Here is a 25,492-nt window from a genome sequence, read left to right on the forward strand (position 1 = left end):
TTGTTGAAGTTTCCATCTCTAGTAGAGGATTCATCCATTTCTCCTTGCAGCTCTATCAGTTTTTGCCTCATGTAGTTTGATGCTCTGTTGTTAGGTACAAACACATTAAGGATTGTTAAGTCTTCTTGAAAGATCGTCATCTTTAGCATTGTGTAATTATTCCTGATAACTTGCCTTGGTTTGAAGTCAGCCCTGTCTGAGATAAGTATTTCACTCCACTCTCTTCTTGCTTGCTTGGTTTCTTAAGACAAGTTGGATGTAATTCTTATCAATAGGTAAGGTGTATCTTTTTCTAGCTTCTTTGAGGATTTTTTCTTTATCTTTTTGATTTTCTGTGTTTTAAAAATCACACGCCTAGGTGTAGTTTTCTGGGCATTTTTTCTGCTCAGTGTTCTCTTAGCTTCCTGGATCTGTGGTTTGTGTCTGACATTAATTTGGGGGAAATTCTCAGTCATTGTTTCAGATTCTTCTGTTCTTTTCTCTTTCTTTTCCTTCTAGATTTCCATTACACATATTTTATACCTTTTGTAGTTGTCCCACAGTTCCTGGGTATTGTATTCTGGTTGTTTTCCTTTTTTTTTAAATCAACATTTAAAAAAAATATATTTATTTAGTTGGTTGAGCTGGGTCTTAGTTGAGGCAGGCGGGCTCCTTAGTTGCGGCTCACCGGCTCTTTAGTTGCGGCACTTGGGCTCCTTAGTTGCAGCATGCGTGTGGGATCTAGTTCCCTGAACAGGGATTGAATCCGGGCCCCCTGCATTGGCAGGCGGACTCTTAACCACTGTGCCACCAGCGTAGCGCTGGCTTGCATTATTTCTGATGAGAAGTCTGATATTAACTATTTATCTTTACTCTTTTGAACAAAAAGTGTCTCTACCCTCTCCCTGCTTTTAAGATTTTCTTTTTATCTCTAATTTTCTGTAATTTGATTATAAGGTGCCTTAGTATGTTTTTTGTTTTAATTTTTATTTTATATTGGAGTAGAGTTGATTAACAATGTTTTGTTAGTTTCAGGTGTACAGCAACGTGATTCAGTTATACATATAGATATATCTATTCTTTTTCAAACTCTTTTCCCATTTAGGTTATTGCAGAGTATTGAGCAGAGTTCCCTTGTGCTATACAGTAGGTCCTTGTTGGCTATCTGTTTTAAATATATAGTATGGTTTTCTTTATGTTTCTTCTGTGTGGAGTTCATTGAACTTCTTGTATATGTGTTTATAGTTTTTATCAGTTTTGGAAAATTTTTGACCTTTTTTTTCTTCAAATATTTTTGTCCTCCTTTTGCCCCTTTTCTGAAACCCCAGTTGTGTGTACTGCTTGATATTGTCCCATTGGTCACTGGTGCTGCGTTTTATTTTTTTGGTCTTTTTCTTTTTTTTTTTTCCCCCTGTGTGCTTTATTTCAGGTAGTTGTTTTGCTGTGTCTTCAAGTTCACACATCTTTTCTTTTGCAGAGTCTAATATGCTGTTAATCCCATCTGTGAATTTTTTATTTTAGATATTATAATTTTCATGTCTAGAAGTTACATTTGGCTAGTTTTTATATCTTCCCTCTTGCTCTTCATCATGTCCATGTTTTGTTATGGAGCATATTTCTAATAGCTGTTTTGATGTCCTCATCTCCTAATTCCATCATCTCTCTTATTTCTTGGTCTGTTTCTAATGATTGATTTTTAAATCCTGGTTGTGAGTCTTTTTCCTGCTTTTTTTATTTTTTATTTTATTTATTTATTATTTTTGGCTGCATTGGGTCCTTGTTGCTATGCGTGGGCTTTCTCTAGTTGCGGCGAGCAGGAGCTTCTCTTCATTGCGGTGCATAGGCTTCTCATTGCGGTGCGTGGGCTTCTCATCGTGGTGGCTTCTCTTGTTGCAGACCATGGGCTCTAGGCTCACGGGCTTCAGTAGTTGTGGCACACGGGCTTAGTTGCTCTGCGGCACATGGGATCTTCCCAGACCAGGGCTCGAATCCGTGTCCCCTGCATTGGCAGGTGGATTCCTCACCACTGTGCCACCAGGGAAGCCCTCCTCTTCTTTCAATGTCTGGTAGTTTTTGACTGGATGCTGGACATTGCATATCTTATGTTTGGGGGTGCTGCGTTTCATTCTGTTCTTTTAAAGGGTGTTAAACTTTGTTTTGATGCTTACTTCAGTTACTTGTGATCAGTTGGATCCTTTCAAATCTTGCTTTTAAGCTTTATTAGGGTAGATATAGAATAGGCTGTAGCCCCATTACAAAGCAGTATCCTTTCCAGGACTCTACTAGATGCCCCTTTTATTAACAGGGTCTTTCTGCTCTGGCTAGTAGATCCACAAACTAGTCCCAGATGTCTGAAATCCAGGAATTGTTCACCTTACTGCTTTCTGAGAGTTCTTTCCCTAGCCTCCACCCCACACATGTAGATCATTCTGCAGAATATTCCAGTGACCTCCTCTGCAGATGCCCAGAATTCTCTCCGTATGTGGCTCCTTCCTCTTATATTTTGCTCTTCAAATTCTTACTGCCTCAGCCTCTCTGAACTCCAGTCTCTGTCTCATCAATTCAGCAAGATTATTGGGTTCTGTTTTAGTTTCCTTTCCCTGCTTTGCAGCTTGGGGATTTCCTTTAGGCAGTAAGTTCTGGCAGTTATAGGGCTCACCTTGTTTTGCTCTCTGAGATCATAGGTCTTCACTGCAGTTGTCCAGTGTCTGAAAAATTGTTTCATATATTTTGTCCAGTTTCCTAATTTATGGTGGAAGGGCAATTTCCTTACTAGTTAATCCTTCATATGCTGAAGCAGAAGTCCTGTATAAATTTTATACTTTGCAAACTTCTTAGAATAATCAGAAGAAATAAAGTCTGTCCTTTTACCTTTTAACCAGTTCACTCCATCTTCATACTCCCTCTTCTGGATTTGTATTTGCTATAGAAGAAATTGATTTCATGTTCTGTTGAAACTTTAATGCAATATATATTCTTAAGTTATTTGCAAGTGAGTGCATCTCAAAATACAGGTTCATGCTAGATTTTACAAGTTCTCTTAATATGGTGGGGGGGTGTGTATGCATGTTTTTTCTGTTGTTTATTAACTAATTTCTGTCCCAAAGCTAAATGATCTTCATTCTGAGCATTGCAGGTGAGACCTCTCTCTCTTACTCTCTTTCCACATACATACAGCCCTAACATCACTGGAGAGGCTAAGTGGCTTTTTGTTTAAGTTGCTTTGGGCTATTGATACAATTCTTGTTATTGTCACTTGTAACTTAACTCAATATTTGTTTGCTACTCTTATCTTTTTCACTTGAGTAATGCTAATGTAAAAATGTGTAACCACATAAACAGTGTTTGACTTGCCTGATTTCCCGCCCCCTACAGGTGGTATAGCTGTATGCTGGGAAAGAAATGCAGCCTGGCTCCTCTGAAGGAAGAACTTCGAATACAAGGGGTAAGGCTTTGTCTTTACTATTCTGGTGTATCCACTTTTGATGGTACTTGGAGTATAGATAGAACTTTCCTTTATACCTAGAAGCTCTAAATGTGTTTTTTGTTTGTTTTATTTTTGCTTGTTTATTTTTTAATGTTGTAATTTTGGGGCTAAAGGGAACTTTTTATAAATTATTAAAATAAGGCCTTCTTTGACCAATAAGAAAAGATGGGGAAAACAGGATGAGTAGAATGTCAGAGAGAAACCAGACCTCAAAAAACCTGGTGTCTGCCTACCACTGACCCCACATCTGACTCCATTACAACTGCAGAAACTGAAGCTAAGGGGCTTGTTCCAGGTCACACGTCTAGTTCACACGCCTAGTTATCAACGAACAGCTGAAACCAGAACAATTTTCAGTCCGGTGTGCGATCTTCACCCCACTATGGTGTGACCCACACAAGTTCAGCCCCTTGCTTTTGTTTTGAAAAGCAGGTGACAGATACATACTTCCCCAACTCCCCTCCCAGTTTATGGTGTTTGGGCGTGAATAGGCAGGAGCAGGATGACTTTTCAGAGAAGGGGGTCAGATGTGGGTTCAGCGGTAGAACCAAGTTTCTGATTTCAGTTTTCTTTCTGACATTGTACTCATTCTATTTTCCCCACAACACCTTTTCTTTGTTAAAATTGTAACAGCTAGAAAGTAGTTCTGTTTTCTTTCCTAAAATCTGGTAGACAAAAGGGAGACTACATAGCTGTGTCTAGCTAGGCCTTAGAGGCTCTCTTTCCTAAACAAAAGAAAACAAAAGAACATTTGAATCATTTTACCAGTGGTTCTCTGAAGGGATGTGTTTTGAGTGTTTCATATATTGGACCTTCAGGCCAGAACTATAAATTCTCTCTCGTGTTTTATGGCAGGAAGAAAGCCCACAACTTTGTCGAGAGGTAATTTATTCATTGATTATTAGGCAGCTGTGCATAACTGTTTTGGGATGGTAGTGTTTGTTAACTGATAAAAAGGACGACCAACATATAATTTAACATGAGGCAGGAGCCAGAAACATAGTAGAATTACTAGAATGATGAGATGCTGTGTTTGCTGGTTTCAGGTTCCTAAAGTCACCTACACTGAATTCTGCCAAGGTCGGACAATGAGGTGGGCTTTGGCTTGGAGTTTTTATGATGATGTAACAGTACCAGTAAGTAGAGACCTTCCTTTAGCTTCTCTGAATTCCAGCACATGGTGGGTTTTAGTAGGTCATAAATGAACTAAATCTGTACTGTCCTGTTTTCCTGAAGTTTGCCCCAAATGCTTATGTCAGAATGGAAAGTGGAGGGGCTACAATGGGGAAATGAGGAGATGTTGGTCAAAGGTTATACTTCCAGTTGTAAGATGAATAAGTTCTTAGGATCTAATGTACAGCATGGTGCCTATAGTTAACAATACTGTATTATATACCTTAAAGTTGCTAACAGAATAGATCTTGCATTCTCACCACAAAAAAAGAAGTAATTATGTGAGGTGATTGAGGTGTTAACTAACCTTATTTGGTAGTCATTTCACAATATTTGTGCAACAAATCATCACAGTTGTACCTTAAACTTACACAATGATATATGCCATTTGTACCTCAATGAAGCTGGAGAAAAAAAAAAAAGAATGGAAAGTAGTTGTAAACCAGACATAGTCCTGGAAGCCTGACTGTGGTGACTGTGGAAGCTTTCTCTGTGAGTTTGTGCACCTCATTGATTCTTACTCAGCAGACATAAATGAGTTGGAAATGCATCTTTTAGGAATTAAAAAATTCAGGTACAAAAACTTTGTGGGTATGATTATTTTGTTAGATATTCCTCAAGCACTGAAATTGAAGTCTGTTTATTTTCTATTAACACTGCTGTTTTCCTAGAGTAGCTATCTCCTGGGGTTCCTGGTGGATGTAGAAATTACCATTTGGGCTTGCAGGCTTTTGGTGTGTAAAACTTAGAGATCATTCCAATGAAGGGTTCTGTCTCGGCTTTAAGGTTAGCACTGGAATACTAATGAGTTTTGAAGCTGGGTGATAGTTCATTACCCTATTTTGTCTACTTTGCATGTGCTTGAGCTTGAACATTCTTCCATAATAGAACGTTTTAAAACATGATTTGTTCCACAAAATTCTCTTTGTCCTCTGTGTTGCTATATGCAAAAGAAAAACAGTTCTGAACTAGTTAGACCGAACAATTTTTCTGGGCCGTGCTAAGAGGTGGTAATAGAATAGCATCTGTTTGTTCTCACATTTCCCTTGGAAGAATGATTGACTTACTGTTGCCTGGAGCTGTCCGCCTTAATGTTCATGCACACGTTGCTCAGCGTGGGCTGCTTCTTCCCACAGTGTTTACGGAGGCCTAGTACCTGGTCCTTGCTGTCTCTAATCCCCTGTCTACACCACAGGCTTGTTCTGGGTGCTCCTCTCCCAAGGTCCTGGCCACGCTTGGTCTCCAGAGCCTCTCTTAAATGTTGCTGTGTCTATGAGGCTCTTTCCTTCTCCCATAGGGCAGAGGAGTAGAGACATGTGCAGAAGTACAAGGGGATGATTTGCAGATGTTTCTGAATACATGAGCTCAGATTTGAAACAGCCTTTCCTTCCTGTGCTCTGCAGCTAGGTGTGCTGCTGGATTGAAATAAGTTTCCCAGTCAAGTCTGATTGGCCTGCCTGATGGAAGCCTAGACTTGCCTCTGTGCCATGCAGTAGGGTATCTAGAGGTTTGTGTTTGAAATTCTCACTGGTTAAAAAAGATGGTTCTGCTTTTTTTTTTTTTTTTGATTCTGCTTTTTTGACCTCCCTGAGGGATTATCCTTTCTGTTGTCTTCTAGAACACTAGGGCTTTCCCACCAAATGGTTAAAATCATTAGTAATGTCCTAGCTTATCCCTGTGCAGACACTAACAGCTGCAGGAAAATGGAACTGCACCTGTTTCCAAATGCTTCCTGTTTAACCTGTTTTCTGCACTTGTTGGTACCACAGGCAGAAGAGCTGATAATGAGCTCTGGCACTCTTCAGGCCATCTCAGGGACCAGCGTCACCCTTGCCCTCTTGGATTAGTAGCTATTTCAGATCAGAGTATCAAAGAGTACTATGTTTCCGTGTAGCAAAATCAGCTTACTTTATTTGCTCCCCCCCTCCCTGTCTTTTAGGCCATCCTTGAGCCCTGTTCATAGTTTCAGCCGTCAAAGGATGCCTCTTGCTGAGGGCTTCAGGTTTCTCCCATGCCAGAGTACTCATCCCTCCCCACCACTACCCCCAACCCAAAGTTGTTAATAATGCACTCCCAAGTGTTCCATTAGGTCCACTTAAACTGCTACAGGGGAAATGGCAATTTCTGATTTGTGGTAACCCAGCAACAGTTTCTTAGCACTGGTGCCCTTGATCAGCATCCGCTTTCCCAGGGGTGTCCCAAGGCACTCGGGACGTTTTTAGTGGACTGTCCTCTTGGTTCACCTTCCCTCTACCTGGACCTCTCTCACTCCTTGCTTTCTGAAATGGTCACCTCATTTCCTCCCCTTGCTCCTGCCGGTGGTGGGGAGGGAGGAGGATATGCTGCTTTAGGTGAGGAGAGGAAGCCAAGGACTAGAGCTAGTTAAGCAGAAGTATTGACCTACTTCCGCATCCCACCCCCACTCCCGCCTTTTTAGGGTAAATGTGCAAGTTACTATGGCAACTTCTGTTTTCACTTATCTCAGGCCTACTGACTCGTTTCTGTTGGTGCTGAATGCTGAAAAATTCCAATTCACTTCTGATTCAGGTGCCCACACTAAGTCCATTGCTCTTGTCTGGATTTATTTTAACAGCAAAAAGACGAGTCCTAGTGTTGATAGAATTTTGTACATTCATTTTTGACTGATGACAAATATAAGGAAACATATTGTAAGGACGGTTCTTTACAGAATTTTAACAAGCCACTTATAATGCCTCTTTGTCCGAGCTTCTCCTCTAATTGCTCAAGGCATTATTTTAGGTTTGCTTTGCTTTGCTTTCAGACGTTTGACACTTGTTAAAAGAAAAAGAGAAAATAATGTAGCCATAGTAAATTGTGCACTCTTGGTCTGAGCATTGCCCAGGAACTCTGGTTTTAAAAAATGACCTCCCTGGGCTCAAGACATTTCCTTTGAGCCTGGGTCTTTCCTGTCTAGGGAGTAATAACTAGAGGGCTTTTTGGAGAACAAATGGAGGGAAGGGGTCAAATTAATTATGTAACCTTGTTAGTGTCAGAGTGGGGGTCCTCTGATAGTGCTCCACTTACTATTCCACAGGTTCTCAAACTAATTCTAGGTAGAGGAGGGATTCCGTGTTGGTGCCCAGGGGATGACAGTTGGGGGCAGATGTAAGGCTCGTACTTCAGGGCTGTCTCTCATTTTAACCAGAGCTGATCTGCTTTTGTCAGTATTATGTATTAATTTTATTTATTGAAAGGATTCTGCTTTTAAGACATGGTTAGAAAACCAGTACTCTACCAGACTGTATATTATGCTGTAAAACAGATGTGATGGTTAGGGAGCTGAGCTCTTGAACAAAACCAAAGCTAAGGCTCCTCCTCTTAATTACTTTTCTTATTAAGTGTGATGTTCATTGTGATAATACCGAAGAAATAAGATACCATTTTCTGTACCTTATGATGATCAGTTTTATGGGAGAGAAAAACATGTGAAGTATTGATACAAAATTTTATATATGAGTAAGTAACGAAATGAATGGTAGGGACCAGAATGGTGTGGAATTAGGGAGTTCAGAAAAGGAAATGGTTCAGGCTGGGCTAGTGTGAGAGGACTTCACGGAGGAGGAATTGTCAGTGTCTGACTCATAGTTGGTGCTTGGTAAGTATTTGTTGAATGTTAAAAGGAATGATGTAGGACTTCTACTAAGGAGTAGCATTGCAAGCAGGACGTTAATAGGTATAGTAGATTTAAAGCAGTGGATATAGTGCTTCAAATTGTGATGTGAATGCTTCACACACATTATGTCATTTTATTTAAACCTGACAAGTCGAATACGTGGTATTATCCCCACTTCCTAGATGAGGAAATTGGAGGCTCTAAAAAGTCAGGTTGGAGCCCAGATTAGTCTGATTTCACAGCCTAAGCTCCTACTCACTGTACTGCCAAAGGACTGCCTTTTATTCCAGCCTAGCCATGTATTAACCTACTTAGGCAACCCTTCATCACCTTGCTTATAGGCCATCCCAACAGCCTTCCATGTAGCAGTCACTTGGATTCATCCTAAACTCACCATTCAAAGAATGTATAGCTCCTCAGTGGCTCCTTGGGCCTCCCAAATCTGTCTTTGACTTTCCCTTCCGTCCTAATTGCTCCCTGTTTTCCTGACTGTACTGTCTTCTACGATATTAGAAGTTCCACAGTCTTTTCACGATGCCAGAGTCATAACTGACTTTGTACAGCCTTTGCTCACAGCCCTTTCTCTGATCCTTCCTGTGAACTTCCCTCCACTGCAGCCCAGCTCAATTCCAGCTTCTGCATAAAGCCTTCTTAACCACGCAGCCCATAGACATCTCTCTGGACTTATCTCTTTCAGTCATTTGTATTCTGCATGAACTTCCTTGTGACCTAGTAGTTTGTATTGGTATTCTGTTTAACTGTGGCATGGTGGATAACACCAAAACTATTGCTTAGTGTATAGAAAAAGCCTTTTGTGTGCTGGCCCCTGTCTAGCTTTATGTTGAGCAGGTTACTTTTCTAAGTTTCAGTTTCCTCATCTATAAGATGGGGGTAATAATAGTACCTACCACATAGGGTTTTGAGGATTAAATATAATTAACACAGTGCCTGGTATATAGTAAATGCTCAGTAAAATGTATTGTCATTCCCCACCATTCCTTCTCACCCACCTCCATATTTGATGCCCCAGTAATGTTGAGCTTCTGCTCTCTGATCCCTCTCCAGGAGATTCCTCTCTGACCATCAGACTCTCATCTATCAAGTTAGTTCAGATACTGCCACCTGTGAAGTTTGCCCTCACTCTTCCTAAATTGATATTGGGATTCTGCTCCTGTGTTCACTCTTTGTCCATATTGTGTCTTCTACATGGCATCAACCTAGTATAGTGTCTGGTCCTCAAATAATAATTATTAAATAAATGAAAATGAAGGAATAAATGATGTGGTACAGTGATTCTCAGACTCTTCCACTGAAGTATCAGCTATAGGAGGAAGTGTTTTCTGACAAATCCCTGGGCATCAAGGTGACAATAAAGAATTTCCCAGGAAGCACTCTGTACTCTTGAAGTCTCTTCTTTTCTCTTTAATATGCATTTGAATTTTGTATTGTATTCCATAATATATATCTTTGTTTTTAGTTTTTGAAGTTAAATAATTTTAATATTGAGTCAATTGACAGTCTAGGAAGACACCTAGTGTTTACCTATCAATCACCTACGTTGACTGTTGACAGCTCATGGCTATTCTTGTTTCATCTGTATTCCATATACTCCTTCCCCCTGCCCTGACGATTCTGAAGCAAATCTCAGACAGTATATTATCCATAACCATTTTCATATTTATCTGTAAAAGGTAAAGATTCTTTAAAAAAAAACATAACCACAATAATTTATAATTCCTTCATGTTGGCTGTATAGTTGATCAAATTTTTCTTACTGTCTCAGATGTCTTAAAGTTTGTCAAACTAGAGTCTTACTAAGTTTTATGTGTTGCAGTTGATAGATATATCCTTTGAATTGCTTTTAGTATGGTTGTCCACCCCCTCTTTCCCCCTTCTGTCACCCACTCCCTTGTAATTTATTTGTTAAAGAAAATGGGATATTTGTCCTGTAGAGTTTTTTATATCTGGATTTTTCTGAGTGCATCTCCGTGGTGTTAATATGTTCCTCAGACCCTGTCTTTCCTATAAATTGGCAGTTAGAGCCAGAGGCATGATCAGATATTGTACAGTTTTGATGGGGGGTGGGGGAGAGACTGCTTTCTAGGTGGTGTGTGGTATGCTTCAGAGCTTCCATCAGGAGGCACATAATGTTTGCTTTTGTCTTCTTACAATGTGAGCAGTCATTGATGATCATTGCCTGGATCCATTAATTCATTTAGAGTTGCAGAATGTTGATATTCTGATTCTATTCTTCCTTCTTTATTGCTAAAGTACTTATAAAGAGAAACTTCCCCTTATCAACTATTTGGTTACGTTGAGGTACAGTTCATCTGGTAAAGGCAGGATAAATGCTTGATTATTTTGCTTTACTTTTCAGTTTTAAGAATAATGAGTTAGTGGTTCCCTAGCATCTCCCAGAAGTGACCAAAGAGGGTGGTTTAGGTTTTGTTTTTAGACTATTATGAACTCATGGATTTACACTTTCAGTATTTCTCAGTCTGTTACACTTATTATCTTTATTGATACACAGATTATGTCCCATCTTTGCCCATGGAGTGTTTATTCAAGTTGGATGCTGAGTCGTCTTATCATACTAGAGTCTTGGGTAGTAGCTCCCTTGCTGTCTAGTATGACAGGTTGCTCCCCCCAAAAATACGTTTTTTTTCTTCCCCAGAGCTGGCAGCAACTATTTTTCGATTTTGTTTTTAAAGATAAAATACATCCTAGTTCCGACTTTCTATTTAGTTTCTACTTAACTTCACCAATTGTCTATCTATATCTCCCGTTCAAAAATTCCATGCCAAAAATCTCAGCCCTTGACCATAATTAATTACTCATTTGTTTTGGCCCATGATACACCACGGCAGTCTCAAAGTTAACATCACCAAATGATTTGTGAAAATAGCTTTTTATTTTTTTTCATTCTTTTGTCCTTGGGGACTGTCTCATGATGGATTTTAAAGTCATTTGGAATGTTCCTTTTTGTGGGTTTATGCCACCAGTCCGTACACAGTTACGTTCATTTGTTTCATTCTACTTTATATTTTTAGGGATTGCCTCTTTTTGTACTATTTAATTTTGTTTTGTAATTGTAAAAGATATTTACCCATGGTTTCAAAATCAGATATTGAAAAGGATATAGTTAGAAGTCTAGCTTCTTTCTCTTGTCTCTTTCACCCCAATCAATCCCTCTTCTCTTTGGGTTACTATTTAAACGATTGTATAATTCATCCTTCCATTGTTTTTTGTTTGGTTGTTTTAGTATAAAGAAATACATATGTAGTTATAGCCACCCCTTCTTAGATAGGTAGCATTCTACATAAACTTTTCTTCCCCTTGATTATTTACTTTTTATTGTTTTTGAATATATCTAGGAATGATTACAGGGACATTTTAGAAACAGTAACCTGGCAGATTAGGTAACAACAGAAATGCCACTGGCTGTTAATAAGGAAGCCGCACTTTTAGACAACAAAATATTTTGTCCACTTCATGGCAGCAGAGCTGATACACATTTGAATAAGGCAAGATGGTCTGACTGTCCTTCCCAGCGCACCTCCTTTGTGTATTCCAGCCAGGTGTCAGCGTTGGCTGCTTGGCTTTGTTTCTCCATAAATGACAGCCTGTGCTGAATAACAGCTTACAGACATTCTGCTTGTTCCTGGAGGACCTGGGGCAGTAGCCATTCAGAGTATGGTAGAGCAGGGAGGACCCCAGTGCGGTAGCCAAGAGCACTCCTTTCCCCTCCAGACCATTCTAGAAGCTGCTTTGTCTAAACGAGGAGGCTGTGACTTCATGCTCAGCAGATCTTAGTGAATGACTCCCTTTTCCTGCAGATACGAGGGAGCTCTTAAAGCTTTCATGCAGCCTGTGGCTTCATTGGGAGTTTCTGCCTTAGCTGTAGTTAACAGCAGAGCTTCAGCAGCATAGCAGATGCTACACGGGATTGCGTCATTTACACCTAATTTGAAAGTCTCCTGACTAATTGTACCACTGAGATCTAGAAATTAATATAAGAGTGATGATTTAAGAAATTTAAAGACGGCTCTGCTAGGTAAAGCGTATTTTAAAAATTTAAGAACTGTTTTTGTCCAATTTATGGTTTCAGTATAGTAACACTTGACGCTCCTCCCCCTGTTGATTTTTATTCATTGAATCCTTGCAGTTCAAGCAATACAAAACCTGTATCCGCTGCGGGACTTACAGCTCCCCAGCAAACTTCTTTCACATTGTAATTTCAGCTGGGCAATACAGTAGTTCATCTTCTAATCCAAAACCAGTTGTAAATTCACTTTCTGATTCTTTGCACTAAACTGAATTAACCATTGTAAATTATTGATTTTTAAATTTATGCTTTAAAATGTTGAATTATTTATGTTACTTTGTCTTGTAAACTATATTATGACAGTTTGAGTGTAGAACTCTTCATTGAAAATATTTGTGGTTTGAGATTTAAAAGCATATTAGCAAATTAAGATTGTCTCAATTAGGGAAAAACAGATAGCTTCTATTTACTGGTGTTGTAACAGGGTATATATACAGTTACCTACTGTTGAACCTGTGGAGTTGAATTTAACTGTTAATTTCTTTAAGACCTGCTTCTGTATTTTACTCTGGCCCTGCCTACTAAGAATTTACAGTACGAACGAGAAAGGGAGAGGAATGATTGCTGTAAGCCAGGCTTAAGTTAATCTTTAATCATTTAAAAACTTTGAGAATTTCTAAAGTATAAATTATCTGTCTCTTTGAGTGCCTACCTAGTTTCTATAATAGAGTAAAACTAAAACAATCCCGAGAATATGTGTGTGTATTAAAACAATTCACTAAAAATCTTCAGAAATACCAGATTTGTTGATTGACCATTGTATATGGAACACTGGAGCCAGGATGCAAGGTAAAGGAGCAATATATGAGATAGAGAAGGTTTCATTTTAGTACTGGTGTAAGAAGGCAGTAAACTGTTTTGTTGTTTCTGACTCGCTTGGAACTTGTGAAGTGGATACTTGATAGAGCTCTTGTTAAGTTTGGGGAGGATGCATTTTTCTCCTTTAGTTCTAGAAATGATGATGAGTCCATTCTTACTTTTGGAGAAGAATAGTGCAGGAAATGAGAGACGCAGCAATACCTTCACTTCGCTGGTTGGAATTGCAGGAAATGAGAGACGCAGCAATACCTTCACTTCGCTGGTTGGAATTTGTGAGCACAAATGATTACCACCTCTGTCAGAAGAGAGATGGGGCGTTATCCTTTTAGCCATATTTGTAGATGACCTTTGGTGTGCTGTCAGGGATGGCCCTGTGACGGTGACCTTTCCATGTTAACAGCCTTGGATATCAGGAAGTGGAAAGGGAATCTGATTCTTCTCCCCCATCCTCCTCCTACAACACCACCATCTTTTTTCACCCCCAGCTTAATAATCATATCTTAAGCTCCTTAGTGCAAAGTGTTAGGCTGTCCATAATTGTAGAAATTATGTTTCTTATGCTGGGTGATTGAGTAATAACAATACTACTGTCTTAATGTCAACATGAATTTGTCTCATCTTGTCTGAAACATTAACTGAGCAAGTTCAGACTCAGGGCTTAGAGTCCACCATTCATTTCTCAAGAGCAGGTTTCTGACTCATACACACACCCTTTGTTTTTGGTCCTTTTCTTCTAAGCTTGTTTTCTATTGTTCTTTAATTTCCATTTTTTATTAGTTAGTATCTGGTATAAAGGGAAAATGTAGATTGTTTCTAAGAAATACCATCTAAAAGTTTTCTAGCATAGAATAAACTGGATATTTTGTTGTGTATGTGTGGGGTAGGGAGTTACTGGTTAGTTCCTATAAGGCCTCACCCAGTAACTGGACCTGACTATGTGTGTATATGGACATGCTCTGTCACTGTTTCCAGGCAGAATTGGAGTTAGCAGCACAATTATCAGAGGCCTTTCTTTAGGAGAAGATCTTCAAAGCTGACTAGGTGTTTTCTTTTTTTGAGCCTTTCTTCTTATAATCCTGCTCATTTTGACCCATTTAACCTTAGAATTAGCTTAATTTTTTTTAAGTTTTGATAAAAGTTGTCTACAAGTCTGTCTCTTAAAGTATCCATAATATATCTGGTATTAGCTGAGTCATTTTTAAAAATTTAGCAAGTTTTTACTTTAAAGAAATAAACTTTAAATACAGCAGTGTCACTTGGTTTTTAAAATGGAACTTGAGTCCCTCTAGTGGGTAGAGTGTAAATCACTTTCCAAGCTTGAAATTTAAAGAAAGACGACAACCTTGAGTTATGTGGAACCAGCTTTCAAATCCGCTGTTCTCTTCGGTACTGGTGTCCCCTCTCCCCAGCTGAGAGGCAGTGCTTAGCTGGCCACTGGCTTGGCCCTAATGTTAACCAAGATTCAGCGTCCTTTTCCGCCCATGTAATTCTGATGGCCCTGGTCATTCCTAGCATGTGATCTCACAAACTGTGGCTCACCAGCTGCTTTCTTTCAAGCCTTGGCAAGTATAAACTCAGGCTACAAGGTGGTGATTTTAAGCCATGCATTTCTTTATAGAAAATAACACAATGCCCTTGGGGTCCTTGAGGTGCCATGAAAGAAATACTTGCACAGGCCTGTTTTGGGCACAACAGGTAGATTAAGGACCTTTAGTAAGTGGAGGAGTTACGTACTGATAGCCAGAACACAGGCAGCATGGTATGGCAGAAAAGAACCTGGCTTTGGGGTTCAAATCCTAACTTGACAAATACTAACTGTGCGACCTGGAGCTGATGACATAGGCTCTCTGTATCTTAGTTTTTCCCTTCTGTAAAATGGGGAGATGATAAACCCATTTTGCAGCGTTGTTTTGAGTATTAAACATAAAGATGCAAAGGCCTTTGTGTTTTTAGTGCTCTGTGATTGGTAGCAGAGGTCATGGTTATTTCCCAAGCTGAATTCATTATAAGGCATGAGATTTAGTTATTTGGATAACCTTCCCTCTTCTCCCATGCCTTCTTTTTCTTTCAGTCACCACCAAGTAAGCGAAGAAAATTAGAGAAGCCAAGGAAACCCATTACGTTTGTAGTATTGGAATCTGTGATGAAAGAATTATCCCTCAAAGCATCGTCTTTGGGCTCTGAGACAGTGGAAGGCATAGTAGTTGTGACAACATGGATTGAAAAAATTCTCACCGATCTGAAGGTACCTGGTTAATAAGCACATTGAAGAAGTACTTATAATAATCTCTTTTTTCTTTTATTTTTTCTTCTAATTTTTAATTTTTAAAAAAGTTTATTTATCTTTGGCTGCGTTAGGTCTTCATTGCTGTGCGCGGGGCTCTTTCTAGTTGCGGGAAGCAGGGGCTACTCTTTGCTGTGGTGTGCGGACTTCTCATTACAGTGGCTTCTCTTGTTGCGGAGCGTGGGCTCTAGGTGTGCGGACTTCAGTAGTTGTGGCACGCAGGCTCAGTAGTTGTGGCTCGTTGGGCTCTAGAGCACAGGCTCAGCAGTTGTGGCGCACGGGCTTAGTTGCTCCACGGCATGTGGGACCTTCCTGGACCAGGGCTCGAACACGTGTCCCCTGCATTGGCAGGCAGATTCTTAACCACTGTGCCACCAGGGAAGGCCTCTTTTCTTTTTTAAAAAAGAAAGTTCTAAGGAGTTTTCAGAGGGGAAAAGTGATTTCCTATAAAATTCTGTTTTTCCTCCAAACAGGTCCAGCATAAACGAGTTCCCTGTGGAAAGGAGGAAATTAGCCTTTTCCTAACAGCCATAGAAAACTCCTGGATTCACTTAAGGAGGAAGAAAAGGGACCGAGTGAGACAACTGAGAGAAGTTCCCCGAGCTCCCAAGAACATCATCCAAGCCTTGGAAGAGAAAAGGTCCCCCGCTAAAGAGTCTGGCAAGAACCAAGACTTGGCTCAGGGTCCCCAGGAGAGTGCTCTGTGTGGGCCTGCTCTACAGGAAGGCGAGTCTGCCACTGTGGAGGGCCATGGCCCAAACCAGGACTCGCTTTCCCAGGAGGAAAACCCAGAACCCATGGAGGATGAAAGGAGTGAGGAAAAGGGAGAGATGGAGGTTTGGGAAAGTTGTAAAGGCTCCAGTAATGGAGCCCAGGACCAAGAGGCTTCTGAGCAATTCAGCAACCCAGTGTCTGTAAAAGGGAACCATCTCCAAAGAGTGGCTGGATGTTACCTATTCAAGTGTTTGATAAACGTTAAGAAGGAGGTAGATGATGCCTTAGTTGAAATGCATTGGGTTGAGGGCCAGAACAGGGATTTGATGAACCAGCTTTGTACTTATATACGTAACCAGATTTTCAGGCTTGTTGCTAGTTAACTCCAAACTCCTTGCACAGTAAAGCAGCTTGCTTTGGAGTGTGGCCTGTGGGGTGGCAAGCTGAATCCCACCATTGGCCTACTGGAATTATCTGAAACAAATTAATCCATTTTAAACATCCCCCTCCCTTTTTTTTTTAAGTTAACAGGGCACTGTAGTATGGTAGTTCAGAGGAAGAATTGTGATTATTTGCGTCAACAAAAAGCCATAAGTAAACTCACAAGGGATTTAAACCTGACTTAAGCTGATCACCTTAGCTTTAGACTGGTTTTCTGAGGCCAAAAGGATTATTTTTGCAGTCTGATCCTGGTCAGAACTTACAGAGCATCACACTCTGTCACCCCTGGTTGCTTCCTGAGAAGGGGTGACTTTCTCAACCCCCTGGTGGAGGTGGTATACCAGATAGCCCTGTACCTTCTTCTAAAGTCACCTTCAAGACGGAAGACTTTGGGTACATATAATTGATGACCCCTGTGTCAGTCCTGAGAAGGGAACTGGCCTAATGGTAGGTGGCGGGAGAGTCAGGGAGAGAAAGCTCAGTAATGCCAGGAAGAAGGGCCAATCAGGAAGCGCCTGGAAACGTCGGAAACATTGGCATATTCCTGACTCTTGTCTGTTTTGATGTTGGTTATTTCAGAAACAGAATTAGGGAATCAAAACTGCCAGATGTGACTGAGATACGGCAGAATGAAGCCATACCCCTACCTCCAACCTGTTTAAAGTACTATTTTGTAGCAGTTTTACTGGTGTGTGATATTTTTTAATTTGAAGTGGAGCTAATATAAGAGTATTCAGAATTGAAAACTGTCAATCCTGTTTGAATCCTGGGGTTGGGGAAAATATTTTCTTGGCTTTGAATGGGTAGGTGATTGATGATAGAAATAAAAATGGAGCAAGATAGTTATGTGTAGTAAGTTGCTTAAGAAAGTCTCATCTATTGGCAGATAAGTTGTCGCTGATCAAAGACGGTTTTTTGGGGTTCCCTTGTAATCCCTTCTTTGTTTACCTGTTAACATTGGAGAATTCTAAGGCCGAGGTAACCATGTTCTTAAAACATGTTTCTAATTGTAGTGTCAGGGCTTGGCAGGAATGTCTCTGGAAAAGGAGTCTCTCTTTTATTCTCTTGGTGTCTCAGTTATCCTCTGCTGTGCTTGACTTTTCATGGCTTGATTTTACACCAGCAGCCTAGGGTTCTATTTAGCCTGAAATTTCTGAGTATGGCGCCAGAGCTCCTTGCTATCTGCAAAGAAGACTGCGTAGTTAAGCCACACTTTTAAAAGGTGACATTGGTTGGGGCAGAAAACTGATGACCTTGGCATACTTTAGCAGCAGCTAGACCAGTCCCTCAGCAAAGATACAGGAAATGGAAATAGGACCATATTATACCTCCCTGTGGCCGTGGAGACAGAGCAGCAGAAGAGAACATATTAACCAACCAGTGTTCTTAACCTGGCCCGTGAACCTCTGGAGAACCCATAGCCTCCTGGATTATTTTCGAAAGCTCTGGACATATTTGGGGTTTTCTTCTGGAGAGAAGGGTCCCTGACTTAGAGCAGTTAGCAACTCACTGAGGGTTAGGAACCACTATGGTAGGCCAGCCTCTTCTTTGACAGGATCAGGAAACCAACACCCAGGGTCCCACAGAGCCAAGATTCATTGCAGGGCCCTAGATTCCTGTGCTCATCTCCTGTACTCACCCACACCATCCTGCTCTGCTTACCTCTTAGGACACATTGGAATCATATGCTGGACCCAAACCTAGTTTATATCTTCATAAAATTTTAGGATAAGTGAGTTAGGTGACAACCATTCACTCGGTAAGTGGTCATTAAGTATTTGCTTGTTTGTTTCACTATAAAAGAGTAGTGTATCCTCATTATTAAAGATTTGGAAAGATGAAAGGAGAAAACAGCTTCAAAATCACCCCTAATCTCAACCTTCTGAAGCACAGCCACTATTGGTATTTCAGTGTTTCCTTCTAGTCTCTAATCTCTTTCTGTAGATGGGGTGTGTGAGTGTGTGGGTTCAACTTTGGTTGTGTTCATGCTATAGTTTTATATTATGCTCTTTTCTCATCTGATGTATTTTTCCATGTTGTCACAGGAGTGCATTATTTATGCTCCTCGCCTATTCAACATGTCCTTCAGGTGCAGTATTAGCCTTTGTTTAAGTCTGATACTTAGAGGTCTCCAAAGAATCCTCTGTGGACCTGCAGGCCCAGGAGATGTGTCTTGTGTCTATATGTGTTTGGTGCCCCAGGTTTAAGGCCTGGTGTCATGGAGGACGTTTTGTAGGTGTTAAGGTAATGCTCTTAGAATTTAAAAAGTATGTGACAACAGAAGCTTCCAGTGCCAGAGCTGTGAGTGCCATTTTTGCACTTGTGTGTCTTCGTTTCCTTCTCTGAATAGCTATTTCTATTTAATGAGAGAACATTGAAACTTTTGAAAAAACATCTAAAAATTCTTTCACTTATGCATATACTTACAATGCGTGTGATATGTGGTAGCCTACACCTCTGATATGGGGAAGAGGAATTTTTTTAGAAGAAATAGGTTATTGACCCAGGTATCATAATGTTGAGTGATACTTGCCGAAGTGTCTAGAGGTCAAGTTCATGTTGATGGATTGGTGTGGAATACGATCTTTGTGGTATTATCTTAAATTCTATTCTGGTCCCTTGCATTGGCTTCTGATCTCTTGATAACCAAAGTGGGAACAGAAGCTGAACTTGTTTTCCAAGGAGGGGAATAAGCTGCTTTTGTTCTTTGGAATCTGCTTTGCTTCCAGCAGTTTGGTCCCTTCACCCCACATCGTCGCCCAGGTATTCACATGCCAGAGCATCGCTGCTTGTCCTAGTGGGGTTAGTGTCTCTGTGTTAGAGTTTCAGCTGATCTTAAGGGTGCATGTGGATTACTTAAAACTTTAGTATATATTTTTAAAAACATGAAACCTCTCTTCTCTTGATAGAAATCAAAGCTTACCATGTGAGCACAGCAACTTCTAAGCTCTGACAAGTAATAAAACTGCAGGGTGTGAAAAAGATGCAAAGGCCTGTAGAAAATTCGAGGCCTCCTGTAAGCCCCTCCTTCTTACTTAAACCGAGGCATTTTCCTCTGTAGCCACATGGGGGCGTATTTGGCCCTTTTATCAACTTCACTGTGGAGTGGATAAAATAGTGTCCTTGGTATTGTCTTGAAATATCCAGTTGCTACTCAGATAAACATTTTTATGGAAGCAAGTATATTTTAACATAAAAAAATTAGAGAGATAAAAGTAGAAAGAAAGAAAACCCCACCACCCTGCAGTCTGGGCATAAGCTTTCAACCTTTTTATGTTTCTTTATGGTACCAGTTGACTTGTCCTGCTACTCTAAAATATATCCAGGTTGGGTCAGTCCCTTGGATCAACTTTTTATTGGTCTCTAGTTAATGGGGGTACCAGAGGGGGATGTTTAGTGATTTTAAATAGTAACTTTTCAAAAGCTTTATGTTGCAGGAAGAGTAATATAGAGAGCCTTAAGAAAGAAGCTGCTTTCAATCTTCTTTTGTCTTTTAATTCTTGTTTTGGTTTATCTGGCTGGCTGGAGAGCATGCATGTGCTGTGTTATTTACATAAAACATTGTCACAGTTGGTTCTGTGTTAGGTATATTGTACGGGTTAGCTGGGCCTTCTTTTCCACAAGAGGTGTTTCTGTGTGGAACATGTCTGTCACTAACCCTGGGTCTGTGTGGGCTCAAGGGGAAACTCCATCTGCCCTTATTTTTATGGCCCAGGAGGAACAGATGTCCTAGGTGGCCATGCAACAGACCTGTACATGAGGAGGAAGAAGGTCCAGTTTGGAAAACTAAGGAACCCTCTGAGAGAAGGAAGGTCTCAAAGGTGCAGCAGTTTTACAGCCAGCCAGGAGGTGCCCCTAGGAAAGGGATGTGACCACAACTTTTTTGGAGAAGTTAATGCTCAGGAGAATCAGTTTGCTGAATGGGCACTAACCCCAGGAAAACCCAGAAGAGGCTTTACTAGTGAGAATGGATTGGCCTCTGCCTCTTGGAGCAGGGCATTGATGGTCTTGAACTTTCTAATGCTCCCAAGTACAAACCTCTTGGTGCTCGTGCCAGTACAGTATTAGAAAGCCCTGCATGAGGCTCACCCACGAGCAGCAGGGCCTCACACACATACCAGAGAGTTCCTGCTCTGCTCTGTAAAGACATTCAGATCCTCTGCTGTGACTCACCCAAATGACTAAAACAGCGGTTTATGTTTTTCAATTGCTGGTTGGAACAGCTAATGCTGCCTTTCGGAGGCTTTGCTTTTACCCCAGGGGACTGTGTTGTGACTGAAGGCCTTGCAGCTCTGCATGCCCTTTGAGGTGCAGCCTCTCCGCCTCTCTCAGCCCCAGCAGAGACATGGGGGGCTCCGGCTCTCTTCAGGGGAGTGAGGGACCGCAGGTGCTTATTAGGAGCCAGGGAACGGAGATAAGACGGAGTGGACCAGAAAGTGCAGGGGAGCGGAAAACAGAGAAGAGCACAGCCTTTACAGTTCATCAGACCTGGGTCTGCGTTCCAGTTCTACTTACAGGGTCAGTCATTCTCGCTAAAGCTTGGATTCCTCATACAAACTTTGAAGAATTCTTGCTTCCCAGAGTTGTAGCAGCAGTTAAGTGAGAGAAATACTAAAGCACCTGGGAGAGTCCCTGAACAAAGAGTAGGCTTCTCAACTTGCTCACCTCTTTTTAGTCTCCTTTGAGTTTTCAATCTCTGGTCAGAAAATCTTCTAGCAAGAGACTCAGGTGAAAAGGCTGAGACCTCAAGTGTATAACTGCGGGTGTAGACTGCCACTCTCTGACTGAGAGCAAAATCCAAGCTCCTGTGTACTGGGAGGATGAACAGGGAACCAGTACTTATTGTCCGTCCTCTATGTAAATTGTCTGACTTAGTAACTCTTCAAAGAGGTATGGAGTCCCTGTGTGATCAGTTAAAGAAGTGGCAGCTCAGAGAGCTTAAGTGACTTGCCCTAAGGTTGTTCACAGAGCTAAGTCACAGAGGTGGGACTTGAACTCAGGTCCAGAGATAAGAGACTGAGATTTCATACCAAATCTCAAGATTCATAACAAGTGCTACACTGAGGGTGGAAATGGACTTCTGGGCTTATTTGACCCATCTCTAGGGAAGGAGACTTCAATTATATGACCCAGGGAATAGAAAAGCATCTCTTACCCACCTTCACAATGTAGCATTTGAAGGTAATTTTCCAGCCTATGATCAGTGAACAAGATGTAATAAGTGAAATTGCTTATAATTAGTTCTTAACTTATGCTACCAAATCTTTATAGAATTTTGTATTTGGCAGTAGTACAGATAATTAAGTAGATAGCAAAACCACAAAATAAAACGTCTAACGCAAGCACATGTTGCATCAGAATCAACGTAAAATAACCGATAATTAGGTAACGACTCTTTTGACAATATGTAATTGTATAATAACAGAAGAAAGTTTTTTTTTTTTTAGGCAGCATCAAATATTTCACTTACAGAATGCAAAACTGACCTTGCTGGAGAAGGTAACAATCGTTATAAAAATAGCAAGTCGTCTTCCCCAGGTAGAGGAATGGACGGTGTAAATCTGGAGAGAAGGAAAGGCTGCCTGCCATCGGGTGGGCCCATTCAGGGAGTGTGGCTGAGCGTCTGGGAGCAGAGCCGGGAAGTCCCCAGCTGGGGGCGGGCCCTGGCAGCCATGCAGGGAAGCCTGTGCTGCTTCTGCCCAAAAGAAGGCTGCCCAGGGAGCGCCGCTGAACCTGGGGCAGTGGGTGAGAGCGGGCTTGCTCCCGTACGTTTGTAATTCCAGGCGCTCTTGGGTTTTGTTCTCTTTTGCTTTTCTGTTTTTTTTAAAAATTTATTTTATTTATACATTTTTGGCTGAGTTGGGTCTTCGTTGCTGCTCGCGGTCTTTCTCTAGTTGTGGAGAGCGGGGGCTACTCTTCGTTGAGGTGCGCAGGCTTCTCCTTGTGGTGGCTTCTCTTGTTGCGGAGCACAGGCTCTAGGTATGCGGGCTTCAGTAGTTGTGGCTCAGAGGCTCTAGAGCGCAGGCTCAGTAGTTGTGGTGCACGGGCTTAGTTGCTCCGCAGCATGTGGGATCTTCCCAGACCAGGGCTCGAACCCGTGTCCCCTGCATTGGCAGGTGGATTCTTAACCACTGTGCCACCAGGGAAGCCCTCCAGAGGCTTTTGATACGATGTCTCTTGCTGGGAAATGGGCATTCGCAGTCTGGTCAGGATCCCTAATTCAGGTATGTTTGTCCCAGGATTTGCCTTCGGGGGCCAAACGTGGGGCTTATGGGTCAAACGCTGGCCTCTATTTCAGTGAAGTCTAGATGAGCACTAATGAGGACTTTCATTCACAAAGGGAAGTATTTCCTCATCTTTTACACCAGGGGCCAGGCAAGAAGGGCTGGAGCTCCCACTAATGGAGTACTCCTGCTATGAAGTAGCTTTTTTTCAATTCTGGTTGTTATTGCCATGCAGAAATAGCTGCCCAGTGTTGTTGGATCTTCCTCTTCTTTCTTGAGGAAATCCAGAAATCCAGATTTAGGAGAAATGTGTAAACCCTAACAGCGAATTCAGTATTTTATAGAGACCTGGTAGACCACCCGTTTGTGGCCTCTTCTACCACCAAGTGGTAGAAGTGTCTACGTGTTTGCTGCCTCCACTTTCCTCACTCTTTATTTCAGCTACTGAAGTCTGATTGCTGCCTACCCTCCCATTTTAAGAGTTCTCCTCACCTCTTAAAGGGAGAATCCCAAAGATTCTATCCATGGGCCTCACTTTTTTCTCTCACTTGTGGCTGACCGTGTCCACTCCGTGACTTCAGTCCTGCTCACTCCTACATTCATCACGCCCAAGTCTAGGCCTTTCCTCAACTTCCAACACCCACGTAGCTAGCCACCCAGTGGACACCTTCCCCGGGTCTGTGGCTGTGCAAACTCAGCTTGTCTGCACCTGCTTCTCTCCTGTGTTCTCGGCCACCACGCACCCAGCCGTCCACGTTAGAAATCTCCGCGCCTCCCTCTCCTCACCCCCTTCGAAAGAGCCCCCGAATCCAGCCCAGCCTCTCCAGCCCTGGTGCCAGTGCCTTAGTGCTGTTCCACACCTCTCACCTGGACTGTGAGGGAAGCCTGAACTGTCTCTGGGGGGTTTCAGGGCTAAGCAGCACAAAGCAGGTTTAGATGAGTTAGGGGGAGGGGGTGAAGAAACAGAAAGAAAAACTAGGTATGAGGCCTTTCCTGAGGAAGCACGGGAGAACTTTTCCCCTTTAACATAATTTCATTTTACGAAAGTAATGTTTTCATTGTAAGAACTTTAGAAAATAATAAAAGTTTATAATTCCACTACTCAAATGGAGTTATTTTACATTTTGTTATCTTAGTATTTTTATAGGCATATATATTTTTAAACAGCAAATGTGGAGTCACATTCTGTGTTACTATTTTATAAACGTTTTCATTTAGCAATATATTGTGATAACCTTTTTCTGATTATAAAATTAATCCATGTGTGGGAAAACTTGTGAAAATAAAAATTACCGGTAATTGCACTGCCCAAAGACAACCACTGTTAACATTTTCGTTTATTAACAACCCGGTTTTCTTCACGTGCCGTATTGTGAGCATCACTTCACGAAACCAGTTGTTCCTTGTTGGAAATTCAGGTTTCCTGGTTTTCACTTCTGTAAATAATGCTTAGTGAATATGTTTGTACAGAAGTGTTTATGTGTTTTCTTATTGCTTTAGGATAAATTTATGTAAGGATTACTGAAGCAGAGGGATAATGCTCTTTTAAAGGCTTTCCATATATATTGCCAATTTGTTCACTGAAAAAGTTGTGCTACTTTACATTTCCACAAGTGTCTGTTTTTACCACACATTTGATAGCACTAGAAGGCCAGTTTTAAAAAGTCCTTTATCAACTGATAAAGAATATTTTCACTGTTTTAATTTTATCATGGTATTGCAAGGCCAAACATTTTCATATATATATTACTTCATATATTTATTGTTTTATGAATTTTAAATTATGTTCTATGTTCACTTTTCTATCCAAGTATTCTTTTTGTTATTGAAATTGCAAGGGCACATCTTGCCAATATTTCCCTCCATTTTTTCATTTAGCTTTTCTTCTTGTTTATGGTGGGTGATAATTATTTTGTTTTTACAGTCAAGGAGCTTTTAGAGGGCTTATATAATCACATCTGCCAAAACTGTTCCTTTATATTTTCTTTGTTTGCCTTTATGGGTAGAAACCTCTTTCACCACCCTCGGAGCAGAAAAATGTTTGCCTGTATTTTATTATGGCTCTTTTTGACATTATTTTTTACATTTAACACTTGCATTTATGTTGGTGTATGGTGTAAGTTATAAGCACTTAATTGTGTTTAGTGAATGGTTCAGACTTATTACAGAGTAAACTCTTCAGAGAGATGACTGGTGAACTCTAGCACTGCTGTGTGAGGTGTCTGTGATGGGAACAGGGACTCAAGTGGGCTGGGGGCTGGGGGCTGGGGGCTTGGGAACAGGGGTATGTACTATCCCAGCCCCCAGCCTGGAAGTGGGAGGAGAGGCACTGGCTGGAATGTGGCTCCTCGAGAGTCCTAGAGTGTCCCCAGCACTGCCCAGTATAGACTCTCCCAATGGGCCCCGGTCCCTTGGTAAGAAATCTGGTTGTGGGCATGGAGCTGAGCCCTGGATGGAGGCAGTAAGAGGCCACTGGTCCCGGCCCTACATACTCTTCTGAGAGAGCATCAGTCACTGGCGCAGGTAGCTGATAGCTTGAGTTTTAAAGACTTGATCTGCAGGCTTGCTTTTACGTGTGAGCTTGGATTGGCTGGGACCGAGGACCAGAGTCCTTTGTGTGGGGCACTGATTG

At 41.3% G+C, this 25,492-nt stretch overlaps 1 protein-coding gene across 3 annotated transcripts in view; it reads left to right on the plus strand.

Moving 5' to 3' along the window:
- Positions 1-24,178, plus strand: part of METTL16 (methyltransferase 16, RNA N6-adenosine) — a 61,901-nt gene extending 37,723 nt beyond the window's left edge. For all 3 annotated transcript variants that reach the window (XM_022595476.3, XM_022595478.2, XM_022595477.2), the window contains exons 7-10: positions 3,355-3,424; positions 4,513-4,602; positions 15,269-15,442; positions 15,955-24,178. In XM_022595476.3, the coding sequence (XP_022451184.1) occupies positions 3,355-3,424; positions 4,513-4,602; positions 15,269-15,442; positions 15,955-16,578 (958 nt within the window). In that variant the 3' untranslated portion in view covers positions 16,579-24,178. The remainder of the gene's footprint in view (positions 1-3,354; positions 3,425-4,512; positions 4,603-15,268; positions 15,443-15,954) is intronic.
- The last annotated feature ends 1,314 nt before the right edge of the window (positions 24,179-25,492 follow it).

This window comes from Delphinapterus leucas, chromosome 19, assembly GCF_059928025.1.
Source record: "Delphinapterus leucas isolate spDelLeu-1000000601 "Yukka" chromosome 19, BTC_Dleu_Yukka2, whole genome shotgun sequence".
NCBI classification, from domain to species: Eukaryota; Metazoa; Chordata; class Mammalia; order Artiodactyla; family Monodontidae; genus Delphinapterus; species Delphinapterus leucas.